The 19,023-nt window shown below is 37.2% G+C and overlaps 1 protein-coding gene across 4 annotated transcripts in view; it reads right to left on the bottom strand.

The window, feature by feature from the left end:
- USP12 (ubiquitin specific peptidase 12) overlaps window positions 1-19,023 on the bottom strand; it is a 95,426-nt gene that overhangs the window by 28,321 nt on the left and 48,082 nt on the right. For 3 of the 4 annotated variants that reach the window (XM_028503896.2, XM_036018345.1, XM_036018344.1), the window contains exons 2-3: window positions 16,242-16,322; window positions 2,869-3,082 (exon numbers count right to left, since the gene is read on the bottom strand). In XM_028503896.2, the coding sequence (XP_028359697.1) occupies window positions 2,869-3,082; window positions 16,242-16,322 (295 nt within the window). Of the gene's footprint in view, window positions 1-2,868; window positions 3,083-16,241; window positions 16,323-19,023 lie in introns of those variants that run through there. The other variant, XM_028503912.2, reaches the window with a different exon arrangement.

The following is a 19,023-nucleotide window of genomic DNA, read 5'->3' on the forward strand; positions in this document are numbered from 1 at the left end:
TAGATTCTTTCTGAAGAATATAAAAATTATTTTTTTTATTTAAGGCAATAGTAGTTTAAAAACATGGAGCTAATATCTATTGAGAATATAAAACATGAAGTTTTTACAGTAACATGGAAGGGAATTGATTTAAGAGCAGTGAAGTTAGTGGAAATATTAAAATGGGCAACATATTTCTTACAGAGGTGTAAAACAAACCGGCAAACAAAATCTCAGAAGGAAATTTACACAATGGATAACCTATGAAATCCCCTTTGATTTGTATGCTCTTCTCTATACAATTATCAAGGAAAAATTCAAAAGCAAACATATATTTCAAAACATACTTACAAATACCAGCAGCATCAAAATAATAAAAATGCCTTTGTATTAAATGTTGTTTTTGAAGTACAGAAACATGAAACAAAACATGTGCCTGGAATATTCCTTCTATAATCAGTCTCATTCGACAAAGTACTTAAGAATCACTGTGCATCAATTTACTTTGCTTAAACACAAAATTCAGAAACTATCAAACAATTAAAAAATAATAAACACTTTAAGAAGCAAACAAATAAAGCCATGGGTCTTTAACCACACAAAACTTTTAAAACACAGTAATCTGAACTCTGTGTTCAATGTGACAGTCAATCTAAAATTAAAAAAAAAATCATTATACACTTACAGATGTCATGGACTGCATGCATGTGTCCCTCCCCTAAATTCCTACACTGAAACCCTAATCCCCAATGTGATACTATTTGGAAATAGGGCCTTTGGGAGGTCATTTAGGTCTTGAGAGCTAAGATTAGTGCCCTTATAAGGAGACACATGAGAAAGCTTGCCCCCTCACCCTCCCACCACCACCCACCCTACAGCGTGACAACACAGCAAGAAAGTTGCCAACCGTCTGCAAACCAGAAAGAGGGTGCTCATCAGACACTTAATCTGCCAGCACCCTAATCTTGGACTCCCCAGCCTCTAGAAAGATGAGAAATAAATGTTTTATTGTTTAAGCCACCTAGTCTAGAGTATTTTTATTACAGCCTCCCAAACTAAGACAGTTCACATACAGTATATTAAACACTGAGGTCGAGAATAATGTAACACTAAATGAAAAGGAAAATAATGTGTGTTCTGTGTGATTTTCATGTTTCTGATGTTGTGTTTCTGAAATACTAACAAAAATCACAACGGCATGCTCAATTTTCATGTACATGAATTTTCCACCACAACAATTTTTTAAAATTTTTAAGCATATTTTATTGATTATGCCATTACAGTTGTCCCCTTTCTCCCCCTAAGCCCTGCACCACCCCTCCCTCCAGCATTCCTCCCCTCAGTTCATGTCCATGGGTTGTACATATAACTTCTTCATATTCTACATTTCCCATACTATTCTTAACCTCCTCTATTTTGTGCCTACCATTTATACTTCTTATTCCTTGTACCTTCTCCCTCATTCTCCCCCCTCTCCCTCCCCACTGATAACCCTCCATGTGATCTCCATTTCTGTGATTCTGTCACTGTTCTAGTTGTTTGCTTAGTTTGTTTTTGGTTTTGGTTTTTTCTTTTAGGTTCAGTTATTCATAGTTGTGAGTTTGTTATCCAAAACAAAATTCTTAAAGTGTTACAGCAATAGACTTGAATCACTAGTCCACATTCTAACAGTTAGATTTGGCTTTCTTAAAACTATAAGAATATGCTACAGACCTATAATCTAAGAAAGTAAACACTGTTTAGCTTTCATCAGAGAAACACACAAAAAAGATGAATTTTTGTGAGCAATTAATCAACTACTCTATTTTTAGGGGGGCATACAAAGAAAATGAACAAAATCTTTAACATATGTATCAGATGCAAGAATAATAGCCTACAGCCATATTATTCCAGCATTATCTTGTGTTTCAGAAAGTAAGATATGACCCAGGTACATCTTAATTTAAGTGATAATGAACAATGTCAACTGAGTTAAGGACAGGATTACCCATTGGTGTATTTAATAACTAACCTTAAAGACTTCTCAAATCATATTTCTGTGGAGTATCTCTCTCTTTGATAACAAAATTAAACTAAAAATATCATTCAATTTTATATCTACAAGATTGAAATACCCACCTTAAACAAAACCCAAATTCTACATGTCATTTAAATCTCATCAGAGTTGTTTGAGGTAGCATACCATATTAAATGAAACACTGGGCTTACATGTCAGGGAGAAGTTGTGGGACCAGTTACCTTAACTTCTCTGAGCCCCAATTATCTCATATAAAGTATAAAACAATGTCTAACTTGTGGGCTTGCTGTAAAAATTAAACTAAAAATATTCTGAGAAAAAGGAAGTGGGGTTTAATCAGTAACTATTTTTAAAGGGAAGGGGGAATGACTAAAGCTATCTATCTTAAGTCAGAAAGTGGATTCGTTCTGGTTCTTTCCTTCCCTAGAGTGTAGCTTTCAGCTTCTTTTTTCATGGTTAAAATGGGCAAAAACATGCTCTGTATATTGGACTACTCTAATGATCAAATAAGTTAAATACACAAAGCATTACAAAACAACAAATGAACAATAATGTGAAAAAATCTTCCTTCTTGACAGAAAAGACAAGCGAAAAAAAAAAAAGAAATTATTCTATGATTTCTCATTTCCTGGCATACAGAATCTGATCGTGATGTAACACACGTCAAACGTTAATCACAGCTTATTAATTACTGTTTGACTATCTCCTCACTAAACTAACCTTCCTTAATGATGGGAACATCACCTTAGAGTCTTCAGTGTCTAAACACATCACCTGGCACAAAGATGCTCAGGCAATGCTTGCTGAATTGCAGTATGCTATAGTTTACCTTCTTGTTAGGTAAGCAATACATTCAGAAGTAAAGGGATTACCATTTTCTTTCCGTAATCTTGTTATGAACTTCTTGGGAGGTATTACTCCAACCTTTTTCTTCTGGGTGGCTATGCTATGGAACAGATCTGCTAAGCACGTAAGAAGGTTCTCCTTCTTCCTAGGTTGACTCTTGTATGCTAGAACTTTTTCCCGAAATGGACGACAAAAATAAAGTGCTTGAAGAACTGAATTGCAGTAGCAGGTATTCCCAAACTAGAATAGAAAAAAAATTTTTTGGTTAAGTTAAGGACAACACATTTTCAAGAGAAAGAATTTCCATGTGTATAGATGAGAAAAGAGAAAAATAGGGAATTTATGATCCTCATAAATTAAACAGTATCTGAGAACAGAAATAATGATTGACTGCAAATTAGCCATTTTAACATTAAAAGATGCTCTAGGCATCCATTTCAGGTTAAAATTGAAGGAAAATATACACAATAAATCTGGTCTTTCTGAAAACTGATTTAAAGAACTATATTATTTGAATAGTAAGATTAAGGTTTCAGATTCCAGATAATTTTATTCTTTTTAAATTCCCATTGTATTAATAATATTGGTTGCATACTAAGCATTTTATATGTACATTTAAAAATATAACTCACAGATTCTTTAAAAGAACACAAAGTGAGGTATTTTTTAAAAAATTAGGTTCTTAAGGGCCATCCAAAAATAAACAAACAAAAAAAGATCCTCTGACATATTAGATTAAAAATAATCAATAGAACAACCCAACAACCACAGATATGCTGGGTCAGTTATTTTTGCTCTAACAGAAAGAAATGAATTTTAGCCCCACAGTTATAATCTGAACTAGCTAGCAAGCAATCTCTTATTGATCATGTGATCTAGAGTACGTCACTACACCTTATTGAGCTTCGATTTCTTCCTCTTTAAGGAAAATAATCCTACCTTACAGAAAAAATGATGCACAGTTTGATAAACATTTATTGCCTTCCTTTTCTCTTCCTACCAACAGACACTGGCTCCCAATATCAGCTGATAAAACACCCAAAAGTCACTGAATGAGGGTTCGGGGGGTACTCTGAATACTATAAAAAAGGAACAACGACAATTCTCAGAGCACGGCCATGGGGTGACATCACATATATACTAACTCTAAAAGGCTAGATAGAAAAGAGTGTTTAACAACTGACCATGTCAAATGTAGGCCCATAAACACGTACATGTTGGCTTATATTTAAAAATGAAGAGAAGATAAATTACTGTAAAAGCTAATGAAAATATTTATAAAGATGGACAAGAATATAGAAAAATGCAAGCGAGATTCCTGTGAATATACATTGTTATAAAAAGCTTACTTTTATCCATTTTTTAAAAACTCAGTGAAAAAAAGAGAAATTCCTGTAAACAAATAGAAATAAATAAAACATAATGTGTATCAAGTTGGTGGTAGAACTACAAACACAAAAGAATTACTTCAAACAACTTCAAAACAGAACTTTTACTACACATACCAGTGAATTACAGTGTAGGAATAAAAAAAAAAAAACAATAAAAAAATCTTAAATGGCACCCAGTAGTTATACTGTTAGAATTAATGTATCAGTATTATTATTTTAAAACTAGTATAGATATATTGTAGGACAAAGTAACCAAGGAGTTATGTTAATATCCTTAGGCACAAATTTTTTTATATAGAAAACAAAAAATATAGTAAGTGCCCTATAAACGTAAACTGGAATTAGAAATATAAGTATAAACTCTTGCCGATTGTGGGTGTATGTTAAAGGTCTGTCTTCTGAAAAGGCCTAGCAGCAATAAGCTTCCCCTGCACCCATATTGTAGCCTCCAAAAATCTTTTTCTCATGAAAAGGAACCAGGACACCTTGTAGAGAAGGTTATACAAGGTCTGGGACAGGAAATGAACAATGTACAAGATTAGCCTAGAAAATCTTTTAGTGGGAATACAAAAGCCAACTTGCATCAAGAAGATTTACCACAATGAATAAAAAGCACATCAACTACATAAACACCTATGAATTAATAATAACATGAAAGAAAACAACCTCCATTAGTCTCCAATGAAGGTTGTAACGTTAACATATAAAAGGAAAGCCAGTTTTATCTTGCCTTTCTTATAAGAACTTTATTTCAGGAGGCACCAAACAGTTGATAAAGGAAGTTCTTGTTTATAAAATAATTCTAGTTCATAAATTCAGAAGAAATGCTTCTAAATAATGGATCAGGCAGAAATCATCAGTAGATACTAAAAACATTAGGTTAAAGGTTGAAAGGGAACTTTAAAATGCAAGGCTGCTCCAGACCAGAACCCCCAATGCATTCCCGCATCATTAATAATGAACAACCAAACTTTTATGTCTTGTGATGTGAAACACCAAGAAATATACAGCACCTACTATGAAGTAGTATTGACTTACAAAACAAAACCACTAAACTTTTGTCAAGTGTCTGGATCTAATTGCCAATTTATAAGACATTCAGGATTAGAGGAACAAGTTAAACAATATCACAATACCAGGAATAGGGACAGGAGCCCTGTGAAGATATATGACTTCTCCAGTCAGAGTGCTAATAAGAGCCAACAAGAACTGGTTTCATAAAGGCAGATGCTCTGAAGGCTTTCTTTTAATGCTAAAAGAAGTGGATGATGATGGTGCATTAATATTACTGATTATAAATATAACTATGGATATACTTCAATAAAGTTTATCTAGAGGCTAAGGACACCTGTAGTAGAATAATTATAAAAATTAACTTACCAATTACTCAATATTGGTCTGAAAAACACTAGTATCTGTACCACAGCTTAATGACTCCGGTGACCAATAAGCTATGGCTGCTTGAAGAGAACATACACTCTCCATAGTTTGACATTTTAATTAAAGAATAAGCAACAGGCGACGCTAAAGACTTCCACAGAGGAGGCAGATAAAAACAAAAGACAGCATCTCACAGTATATTGGAAAATTTCACGATGAAACTTGATCTATATATTTTTGGGGCTATCCCAAAGCCCACCCCTCCCACCAATCTGGGAGGAATAATGGTTGTTAATGCTGCTGTTGAGTTCTGTTTACATTTACATTGATGAAATATGTTATTTATGTTATTAAATATTTTACCACATGTCTTGCTTCAAATTTTCCCCCGATTTTCCTGCTTTAAAACTGAGGCACATCTTACGGCCCAAAACATGGTGCTTATAAAAAGGCAAACAAGAAGCAAACAGGGTGGGCCGAGAAACTGGACTAGGGGGTCTGTATTTGTACACTGTGCTGGAGGTCAGCCCTTACTCACCTTCTGAATATCAAGAAGTTGTTAACATTATATTCAATTCTTTGAGATTATCTAATATGGTCTTCTTTTACTTTACCTTCATCAGTCCCACTAAAGAAACATTAAAGGCTGAAATATTTCTCTATAATGTTTCTCATATATTTCTCTATATGTTTTTTATCTTATTCATAACTTGAAACTTCTTCAATTTCCTTGATTTTTAGTAGTACCTTTCATTTAGTTCCTAAAATCTAAAATTGTATCTCTCAAGTAAATACTCAGGCAAAAGGGTGCCTGGGATGATTACCTCTATACTCTTGGTTTTTGAATGCTCAATTTCTGCAAAAGACATTCTTCAGGGTTGAAATCTACCCTGCGCTTTCATAGCTGGTTCTGACAATCAAAAATATGACTAGACTTAAAATCAGGAGAGACAACTGTTAAAGGCCATCACGTTCCGCCAGCCTGATCATTGATTTTTTTCAACTGCATACTGAACATGATGACCTACCCTTGCTTTCTCTAAAGTCTTTTTCTCTACATCTTAAAATAGGTCCCCCACAAATATTTATTATATCCCTATCAATAGGATCATTTAAGCACACATCCCTAATACATGAATTATGTATGTACTACATTGTGAACACTGAAAATATAACAAATGTGAATAAGATGAAGTGAACACTTTAAACTTAGGTTACAGTATTTTTTTTATTTCACTAAAGTTGAAATGAGTATACTTTTTATGGTAAGCTGTGGGTTATAGATTTTAATGCAGTGAGTTGACAGTCTGAGTTATTTGGATACGTGGTTTGAATGGCTATCAAAGTTGAAAAAGGTACCTTCACAAAGATACATACATAGATCCAAGTAGAAAAGAGTCTCCTTGGTGGCATTTACTTCCTAAATTATAGTACTAAACTGGCAATCCTTATGCACCAAATCTGTTGTGACTTAGTCAGTAACCATCTGCCTCATGAGCAGCACAGCACGGCAGCTAGGCACATCTGACGCACGAAGCCGAACTGTTCAGGTGCGAGTTCTGTTCTGCAGCCTGACCATGGGAAATGATTAAGCCACTCTGCGCTTCAGCTCTCCACCTGTACAATGGGGTTTATGACAGCACTTATCTCTTAGAATCTTCTAGAGAATTACCATATTTTTTGGACCATAAGACACACCCAGGTTTTAGAGGAGGAAAATAGAAAAAAAATTTTGAAGCAAAAATGTAGTAAAATATCTAATAACATAAATAACGTAATATTTCACCAATATAAATGTAAACAGAACTCAACAGCAGCATTAACAACCACTATTCCTCCCAAACAAGGGGGGGGGGGGGGGGGGGGTCTTAAAGTGTCTTACAGTCCAAAAAATACGGTAAATGAATAATCTGCACATAGCACTTAGAATAGTTTCTACCACTTCATCATTAGTTACTTTTGAAACAACCTTTTAAAGCCATCTGCCCATTTTGAAGAATTAGATTAACTGAAATTAGATCATATAATCTCTAAACTATATTTAAATTATAATACATTGCAATTCCCTAAATGAGTAAGAGAGGGTGAGATTGTTTCTTATCTCTTTGGCACTACTGACCTTGAAATAATATAAGACCATTTCACACAGGGATAGAGTGTGGATGCCAGTATCATTCATTTATTAAGAATTAATAAAACTTAGACTTCCAGCCAAGATGTAGGCATAGGTAGACACACTGTGCTTCCTCGTACAATCAAAATAAGGACAACAATTTAGAAACAAAATAACAACCAGAACTGACAGAAAATTGAACTGTATGGAAATCCAACAACGAAGGAGTTCAAATAGACACATTCATCCAGATCAGTAGGTGGGGCAGAGTCAGGCAGATGGGTGGAGCAAGTTCACGGCAAAAAGAAAAGCAGTGGCACTGGGCATGCAAGAAGGCAGTGGGCGAGCCCTGGGCAAACAGGCAGCCGCTGCAGACCCCGGGTGTGGGGTGGCAATGGGCAGACCCAGTGAGGCGGTGATGGTGAAGCAAGGCACTGCACACCAGGTGGCTGGCTGACCAGGTGGTCCCACGTCTGCAAGCTGATAAACCAGGCAAAACTGGGGAGTGACACAGAATGTGCAGCCCAGGGTTCCAGCGCCAGGAAATAAGGCCTTGAAACACCAATTGAAAACACCTGTGGGGGTTGAGGCACAGGGAGAAACTCCCAGACTCACAGGAGAGTTCGTTGGAGAGACCCACAGGGTCCTGGAACGTACACAGGCCCACCCACATGGGAATCAGTGCCAGAAGGGTCCAGTTTGCTGGGGGAAGTGGCAGAAGGGACTGAAATCCAACAGAGAGCAGAGCAAGAGCCATTGTTCCCTCTCGGACCCCGCTCCCACACACAGCATCACAACCCAGCCACTGGGTTGTCCCACCCTGCTGAACCCCTAAGGCTCCACCCCTCATACGTAACACACATGACCAGAAAAAAAAATGGCCCAAATGGAAGAACAGATCAAAGCTCCACAGAAAATTCAACTAAGCGACCAAGAGACAGCCAACCTATCAGATGCACAGTTCAAAGCACTGGTGATCAGGATGCTCACAGAATTGATTGAATTTGGTCACAAATTAGATGAAGAAATGAAGGCTATGCTAAGTGAAATGAAGGAAATGCACAGGGAACCAATAGTGATGGAAAGAAAACTGGGACTCAAATCAATGGAGTGGATCAGAAGAAAGAAAGAAACAACCAAACAGAAAAGAATGAAGAAACAAGAATTCAAAAGAATGAGGAGAGGCTTAGGAACCTCTGGGACATCTTTAAACATTCCAACATCCGAATTATAGGGTTACCAGAAGGGGAACAGAAGAGCAACAAGTGGAAAAGTTATTTGAACAAATAATAAAGGAGAACTTCCCCAATCTGGTAAAGGAAATAGACTTCCAGGAAGTCCAGGAAGCTTAGAGAGTCCCAAAGAAGTTAGACCCAAGGAGGAACACACCAAGGCACATCATAATTACATTAGCCAAAGTAAAAATGAAAGCGAGAATCCTAGAAGCAGCAAGAGATAGGGAGATAGTAACCTACAAAGGAGTTCCCATCAGACTGTTAGCTGATTTCTCAAAAGAGACCTTGTAGGCAAGAAGGGGCTGGAAAGAAGTATTCCAAGTCATGAAAGGCAAGGACCTACATCCAAGATTGCTCTATCCAGCAAAGCTCTCATTTAGAATGGAAGGGCAGATAAAGTGCTTCTCAGATAAGGTCAAGTTAAAGGAGTTCATCATTACCAACCCCTTATTTTATGAAATGTTAAAGGGACTTATCTAAGAAAAAGAAGATAAAAAACATGTATAATAAAAGGATAGCAAACTGACAATTATTAACAACCACACCCAAAACAAAAGTAAAAACAAACGAAGCAAACAACTAGAACAGGAGCAGAACCACAGAAATGGAGATCACATGGAGGGTTAGCAACAGGGGAGTGGGAGGAGGAGAGAGGGGGGAAAGGTACAGAGAATACGCAGCATAGATGGTAGGTAGAAAATAGACAGGGAGAGGGCAAGAATAGTACGGGAAATGTTGAAGCTAAAAAACTTATGACACATGGACATGAACTAGGGGGAATGTGGGTGGGAGAGGGTGTGCAGGGTAGAGGGGAATGAAGGGGGAGAAATGAGACAACTGTAATAGCATAGTCAATAAAATATATTTTAAAAAAAGAATTAATAAAACTTAATCTACCTTTCATTTTTAGATAAAATAAACATTAGGCCCTGGCCAGGTAGCTCAGTTGGTTAGAGCATCGTCCCGATACACCAAGGTTATGGATTGGAAACTTTGTCAGGATACACACAAGAATCAACCAATGAAGGCATAAATAAATAAGTGGAACAACAAATTGATGTTTCTTTCTCTCTTGCAAATCAATTTTTTAAATAAAAAAAAAAAACATTAGAAATTCCAGTATTTTCTTCCCATATCCCTAAGATCATCTTAGATATTACCTTTAGAGACTACTGCTTTTAATATTATGTCAACATATTGCTTTTAAACATGTTTTAAAATGTTTAAATGCTCCACTGTCCCCCCACATTGGAGACTGGTGTTGGTGCCTGTCCTGTGAACATCTCCCTCTCAATGTCCCCCTCCAAGAAAAGGCGTCTTCTCCAAGACCACCCATGTGGTCTGTTTAGGTGGCCCTGTCTGTAACACTATACCTCAAACTGCCCAACCCAAAACCCTCACTACAGCCAAGTGGACCTAATCCAAAAGTATCCTTCCACATGTTAGTGGACATCTATTGGCTAACTCCTGCACACTTACTCCACTCCCCAATGCTTCCTTCTAGGGACTGACTTGTCTAGGCAAATTCTGTAGCACTGTCAATCACAACTCCTTTTATTGGTTGGGCACTTGATCCAATGTAGCCATAGAACCTGGACTAGAATTATTTGTCATCTTTGAGATGTTTTTTGAGATCGCTGATAATGTAAACCTCAAGTAGCCTACTGCCATCAATTCATGCAAAAGAAAACACAACTAAGAGACATTTGCTTAAATCAACTTCATAACCCACAAATGGAAAGAAAAGTTTCACTTTTATTTCTCTCTCTCCTCCATAATGGCCCCTGTTCCCTGGATCCAGAATTCCAAGTAATGACTAATGACGACTACCTAAATTCAGGCTAAATTAACCTTTTATAAGATGGTCTAAGATCACAATCACAATTTCATAATAAAGATTTGGCAGAAGAGTTCAATGGTAGCCTCACAAAGAGATTCGCTGAGCTCAATCTCCTTATATGTTAGGGCTTATTGTATTAGAAAGTTAATAAAGAACCATACAATAGAACAATGGAAACAGGCTCTTAAAAATGTATTGAATGCACAAAAAGTACAAAATACTACTAGTGTGAATCACTCTACTATCAATTGTACTAAAGGAAGTACTCCTGAGCTACGTAGGGAAAAAGGCAGTTTGGTATATCAGAGTAAAGCAATGTATTTTCCAAGCATTCGGCTGACTGTATAAACAACTGGCATGCAAGGAGGATGTTTTACAGCAAGAGAGCTTCCAAGGGTTCTTCTTTCTTCTCAGGATTGTTTCTGACCCCTACACTACACTAGCATTTCCTCTGACTTACAATAACATCAAGGATATTAAAACATCCAAACAAGACAAAGCAATAACCCTACTCTATGTATCATGTAGGTAATAGGGACAGACATCAGGATTATCATTCTTCAAGTGTAAGCTGCCATAAAAGCTATCATTGATAAAAGTATTCCTCCAAAATAAAAATATCTTTAACTAAAAATAGTGGCAAATAGGTTGCCATGAACATTGTTACAATAACTACACTGTTAAATTTTCTGCTAGGTTAATTAAACTGTGGCTATTTTTCTTCTTTCCATTAAAAAAAAGAGTCTACTTTTCTAACTGCCCAAACATATGCACTATTTTCCAAAGGCAAGTGCTAGTGAGTGCTTCTGCCACTCACTGGGTGCAAAAAAAGGCTCCAATCAGGCATATCTAATAGGAATTCTTTTCAGCATATGCTTTTTGTAAAAGCAGTTAAAATTAACCTGAAAATACAAACTTAGCTGAGAAAAGACTGATGAAAAGAAAATATATGTGTGCTTCATTTTAATTTTTAAGTATATTTTATTGATTATACTATTACAGTTATCCCATTCTTTTTTCTCCTCTTTATACCCCTCTGCTGATATCCCCTTCCCTCCAGCATTCCCCTACTTAGTTCATGCCCATGGGTCACACATGTGAGTTCTTTGGCTTCTCCATTTCCTGTACTATTCTTAACCTCCCCCTAACTATTTTGTACCTACCAATAATGCTTCATTTTAACAAAATCCAATAGTTAGAAAAGAGTAACTGCAAAGTTTCTTAAAGCAGCAACATTCCAATGGAGTCCCCAACACTGACTACCCGGCAGACAGGAACAGGGAATAAAAGAAGCTTACATGCCGATCTCTGATTTAGCTAAGCCACACTCCCCTGTCCCCCAAAGCCCCCACCTTAATTTTTAAGAAACTCCCACAGTGTGATAACTCTACAATTAAAAGGAGGAAGGGGAACCAGAAACAGAAATGATAATTTAGAGCTGAAAAATAGGACTTAACAGAAAAAGATTAAAGGTACACAACTGCCACATAGCCTGAAGTATAAATCACAGAAAAGTTAATCACTATAATAGTTCTGTTGCATCCACTCTGACTACCAACTTATTTCTGAGTATAATTCAAGGTATTCATCAATCTTTCACAGCTAGAGCCCTGGTTACTTTAAGAGATCTCAATCCTTCATCATCATAAATAGGAAAAGAGTTCAGAAACTAACTTCTACTTATCAAGTGAATAAACGCTGAGCATCCTCGGGTGGTCTCTTACCACCTTCACTCCTTTCCGTTTCTCTTGATTTCACTGAATTTCAGTTTCTCAGCTTGAGGAAAAAGCACAAAAACTACCTTTTGAACTCAGATTGATCCATAAGGAGTAATAAAAGTGATACTTTCTTAGAAACTCTTTTTTTTTTTTCACACGATCAACACCGGAATTTTGATAGTTATCACCTTAAATTAAAGACATCAGAAAAAACAGAACTTTAGTACTCATTTATATAATTTTATCTAAGTTGTTGTTTTGCTTGTTCTGAGGCTATATGCAAAAAAGTTGGAACAAAGTGGAGGGGTTGAAATACAGGATTGGGCAAAAGCAGGTTTACAGTCGTGAGTACACAAAATACAGTTTATCCTCCTATTACTTAGTAACTATTGTATTATTTTCCATACAAACAACTGTAAACCTACTTTTGCCCTACCCTTTATTTGTACCAGTAAAGGTTAAAAGCAAACAACTTTCGATATATAAAATACTGTTGTTCTTTTAAAAGTGGGTTCTTCTTGGACACTATCAATGGGCACAACTTGACTACAATCCAGTACACATATTAGTGTTGGATCTGAATCAAATAAAGGTAAAGACAGCCACAGTAAAGTAGAAAGGAGAGTGAAGAAACCAGGGTTCTGCCATCCCTAGAATTTAAATGAAGCTTTTGATCACTAGACAACTCTGTATGTAAACATAAACATATCCAATACTAGAAGCAGAGATCAAATGTCTCAATAAATAAGGTAAATTAAATACACTCATTTAAACTCTACTCCACATGAAACCCTAATAAAATAACAGTAAAAGAACAGATCAGGGAAAACCTCAGAAGTTCCAAGACAATCACGGACTAGATATGTTAACAAACTTACTCACACCTGAAAACCTGGGGATTTGGAGTGTGTGTGTGTGGGGGGGGGGTGCCCTGCATCTAACATTGGAAGTCTGGTCGTAAGTGTCATTTCAACCCCCTGACACTTATAAACCTTTCTTTTTTTTTTTTAAGATTCCATTTATTTATTTTTAGAGAGGGAAGGGAAGGAGATAGAGAGAGAGAGAGAAACATCAATGTGCGGTTGCTGGGGCATAGTTATGGCCTGCAACCCAGGCATGTACCCTGGCTGGGAATCAAACCTGCGACATTTTGGTTTGCAGCCCGCTCTCAATCCACTGAGCTACGCCAGCCAGGGCTAAACCTTTCTTTCAATGGTAGAGTCAGCTCCACAGAAGTTGACCAGGAGGCTCTGGTCAAGAACGCTGAAGGACAGCAGTGAGGCAATTAACAGGAAACAGAGGGTTAAATAAAGGCCACACTAAGCCACCCCTCAACAGAGACTGGAGGAGTGCTCCCAGGAGGTAATGAACAGCCCCAGAGAACATGATGTAGCTCCTGAAGTTGGGTGTGTGCTGGGGGGAGATGGACAGGGAGCTATTTTCTTAAAACTCTGTTTGCCAGGGCCTCACTCTGCAGTGACACCCATGCTACACAAGTTCTGCCTACAGTAACCCAATCAGCCTTTTAGAATTTCACTTATATATGTGAACTGAATTTGAGGTATGTTTCTAATAGGAAAAAAAAACCCATAGTTTAAACCAGGGGCAAGGGGTGGTGGGGGCAGAATGAGCTTAGAGGTCTCAGAAACAGTCTGGTAAGTTATGAAAACCTCAGCAACAATAAAACTGTAAATACTAACCTGAGAAAAACAACAGAAATATTGCCTTAATGAAGCAAAATTAAAAAGGAAATGTAACAATCTAAGAAATAAAAAGTGTAATGAGCTAGACAAAAAAAAAAAAAAAAAAAAAGCCAAAGAAATAGCCTAAAATGCAAACTTAAAAAGGTGGATGAACAAATATGGGAGAAAAAACTAAGAAATACAGAGAATCGGTCTAAGTATTTCCATATTTAACTAACAGTATCAAAAAATACAGAATGAAGAAATCAGATAGAAAAGACATTATTCAAATAACAGTATCAGAAGTGTTCTAGAACTGAGGAAAATGAATTGCCAGTCCGGACAGGCACATAAACAATGCAGTAATGTGGGGGCGCGGGGGGACCAAGACACACGAAACCTCAGAACACTGTGTGCAGTAGATACAGAACATCCTAAAAGTACCCCCCAACTTTTTTTTAAATTTCCCCAAATTTTATGAGGGAAAAGCCATATACAGAAGAGATTAAGAATCAGTATGATATCAGCCCTCTCAGCAGCATCAACAGAAGCCAGAAAACAAGAGAGTATAGCCTTAAAATGTTAAATAAAAAAAGAATTCCTACAGAAGGTTATACACTAGGATCTATATGCAGCTATTACAATAACCAAAACAGTTTTAAACAAATACACAAGACTTCAAAGTCTATCTCCCACACGCACTTCGTAAAGAAGCTACTATCGAATGTGTTCCACAAAGCCACGGAGAAAACCAGGAAAGAAAACAGGATCTAGAGAAGGTGAGACGTGAAGGGCATGTCTTCGGGTATAGAAAGCAATGGCGGTTGAAGGCTGCACAGCAGGACAAAGGGCTCCAGAGGATGTTACCAGGAAAAGGAGAGTGTGCCTGATGGTCATGACTCAGTGGATACTGAGAAATTCTTTTTGTTATTTTTTTGTTCGTTTGTTCGTCTTGATAAAGACTTTGGGAACAATACATGGAAATTAAGGAAATGAAAAAATAAAGCAATGGTTAATTCCATGTTGAAACAGTGGGGAAAAGTAAAGTTGCCAGGGGATGGTGGTAGACGTAAGGAGCTAAATTTCTCATCTACCGTAACAGGAAGTCAATGGATTTTTTTTTTTTAAGCAGCAGGATTTTAAAAATAGAAATATAAGCACTTTATTTAGAATCTAAGGATAAATTCTAGAAAAATAATAGTTGCTGAGAAGCAGGAGGGGAAAGGCTGCTGATTCCTCACTGTAAGCTTTACACCTACACAGATGAACCCCAAAGCAGGGGGACACACACGTGGCTCTTTAAGTGCTTTCCCCAAATTGCACAAGAAATCTATCTCATACATCATAACTACACACTAGTATTCAGTGACACATCAATGTTGTTGAACTTAGCTTACTTTATTACCTGTATTAGCATACATGTATATATTTTTTCTTTAAACATTCACCATGGATCCACCTAACAGCATAGTGCAAGAGTATAAATTACTACAATTATATAACACAGATTTGTGGTGTTTTCTAGTGTTACAGAAGAGTTAAAAATTCTAAAGAAGTTCTTCCAAAGTTTTAATAATATATAATTACTAGAATTATCTCCACAATGATTGGGATGTATTTTTCCCCTATATTTTGTATTTTTCTATCTAGACTAGTAGAAAAACACCAGAAGTAATTTGACAAAGATACTACTGACACACAGAGGCATTTACAAAACTATTGGACCACTTACATGTAGACATTTAAATAATTCTCAAAGGATCAAGAGATCATCTGGACTAAGCCATATGAAATTTTGGTTATGAGAAATCTGACACAAATAGGGAAAATCAGGTTTACAAGTATTAACTCAAGTCATCGGACAATCTTGTTCCCACCCATTAAATATAACTTCAAAATTCCCAATCAAGTATCTTGGCATTATGTCTACTGATACAAATAAACAAGTTTCCTTTAATAAATTGTGAAATACATTCACCATTTAAAAAAATACTTCCAACCATAACTTTGAAGACTAAGTAAGCATCAATGAATACTTACATTGACTAATCCAAAATAGTGTTCATTGACTGGAAACTGTTCTGGACCAATCTCTTTCTCTAATGCCGAGGCATTGGCGCCCTACAAGACAACAAACAAAAAGCGTAGTATTTAGAGTATCTTCATAACATTATCACAATTACTTAGGCATTATGGAGGCATCGTTGAAAAAACTATGTTCTCTATAACTGCCCAACATTATTCGAAGAAAATTAAAAAGGACAGTGAATAAAACCTTTTAATATTACTGAAAACTAGTTTGCAAAAACTTTCTCAGTAACCACAGAAGGACCAAGGAATTATATTCCTAACTTGTTTCTTTTATCTAAGTAATAAATTAAAGACCCTGCTGTATCATGTACTCTAACAGAAGTCTGTAAGCTGATAGCAGCTATCTCAGAGATTTGAAACTTTGTGCAATTAAAATGCATATATTCAGTGGCCTAACAATTCTTCGCAGGTATGTATACCTGAGAAGTTCTCACACAGAACCAAAGGTGACAAGAATGTTTACTGAAGTAGCACTGGTGATTCCACAGCTGACGGTAAAATCTAGATGGTCATTAAAACATGAAACTATTATATAGCAGAGTCTGAACAAACTAGAGTTACATAAAAAATGGATACTTCTCAAAAACAATGTTAAATAAAAAAAGGAAAGCAGATCAACACAAACCACATCATATTTACAACAGAACCTACACACTCTACCTCCTTAAGGACATGGCATATGGTTTACACCACCTTCAGTGGGCAGAAGCCCATCCCTGCCATCTACTGAGTCTGAGAAGCCAAGACCTTTGTTAGACAACACATCCTCAACTTCTGGATGGCTCAGGCCTGAAAATAAGTACATACCAATTAAAGGGACCCCTTGGGTTGGTGGCCAAGTTCTGTCAAAACAAGGTGTTCCCTCTAGTATCTTCTAGCCATCTAGCACTCTGTATGTGTGTGCTATTTTTATATAACATCCTGACACAATCACTATTTACAAATACCATTTATTTCTAAATCAGGTTACCAATAACTGTTTTATAACAACATCAGATTCAATTATTACAGCAACGTCAAGATCCACTGACCAAAACGGTCGTCATGGGATGCACAAGCCCCACTCTCCATTCCTGCCAGCGCAAGTATCTTGTCACAACACTTCCTCATCTATGTTCAAAACTATCATTAGCCCAGATGTTTACTACCTACTGAAATTGGTTTCTATTTTCAAATTAGTATAAAGTCTTTCCTACCAGAGAAAAAACTAAAAAAGGAGAAAGGAAAGGTTAGATATTATCCAAAATACAACCTCATATATATCTATCTCTGTGGAATGATGTCAGTTATACACAGTTTAGAAAAACATTTCCGGCCTTAGGATGGACTAAGGACAGAACATGTGGATACTACCAGTGTAATTCCGATCTCATGCCACACACTGTGTAGATCCAACCACCCACGATGTTCCACTTGTCCACATATGTACCACATACTTTCATGCACTGCCTAGAAAGCCCTTCCCATTCTCTTGTCCTCAAGTTTTGACTATGAGCCAAGTTATTAGCCTCTCTGTGCCTCAGTTTCCTAACTGTAAAATGAAAATATAACCAATTACTTTACAGGGTAGGTATGAGGCAGGACAGTAAGAAGCTAGGAAAATTTCTTGGCAAGTGGAACAGGGAAACTGAGAGAGCTGACTAGCTGGCCACCTCTTTTCTGGTACAACCACTCCCTTAGGCATTAAACCCTCAGGCCAATGTGGTTCTTATCAGAATAAAATACTCTTAGGAACAAGGACTCAGGGTCTATTGACCACAGAGACTGAGCTTTGGTCAAACTAGACATAACATTCCAGGCATCAGGTGTGTTTCAGCACCAGGCCCAGAAAAGCAGCAAAAACCAGATGCAGCTATACCATGGCAATGACTGATGAACCCCTACCCTAGCGCCAACCAATCAGTAGAGACCACAACCCTGACCCTATATGCTTATTTTGATGAGCCAGCATATTAAAGGACATACCTGGAAAGCTGATGAATGTTCTATTCAGATCCTCCCCTGAGAACTCCCCTAAAATTCCTACCTTTAGAAAACAGATGAAAAACCCTTAAGGCAGCCTGGGCTGGTGTGGCTCAGTGGATTGAGTGTGGGCCTGCGAACCAAAGGGTCTCCAGTTCAATTCCCAGTCAGGGCACATGCCTGGGCTGCAGGTCAGGTTCCCAGTAGGGGAAGCATGAGAGGTAACCACACACTGATGTTTCTCTCCTTCTCTTTCTTCCTCCCTCACCTTCTCAATAAAAGTAAATAAATAAAATCTTAAAAATAAAAACCCCTTAAGGCAAAGGACCCAGTGCATGCTCTCTCTCCAGAATATGTCCATGCCCTCCTCTGTCAGGAATGAATCTTTGCTTTCTTTCTCCTCAATTCTACGGGCCCTTTTTTTGCCATTGTAACTTGATCCTGAGTCCAGAGGGCCCGGGCAGCCCACTTCTGCCTCTCACTATCTCCCAAAAGGCCAAGGAAGCTCTTCAAGCAGCCCACTCAAATCTTCTCTGTGAGTGTACTTTCCTTTTGCATGCTAAACAAACTTCACTCTGGAGTTTATTCACTCTGGAGTTCTAGCACTGGAGTTCCTCACTCTGAATTCTTTCTTTGTCAAACTCAAAAACAAAGGTCCATCCATCAACAATAACAGCCAGAAACTATCAAAATTTAAACTTACGAAAAAACATGGCAGTGCAAATGCCCCCTAAAGGTTGGTTTTCTTCCCCCCTCCCTCCAATCCCGA

This window comes from Phyllostomus discolor, chromosome 2 (assembly GCF_004126475.2).
Source record: "Phyllostomus discolor isolate MPI-MPIP mPhyDis1 chromosome 2, mPhyDis1.pri.v3, whole genome shotgun sequence".
In the NCBI taxonomy this organism is placed as follows: domain Eukaryota; kingdom Metazoa; phylum Chordata; class Mammalia; order Chiroptera; family Phyllostomidae; genus Phyllostomus; species Phyllostomus discolor.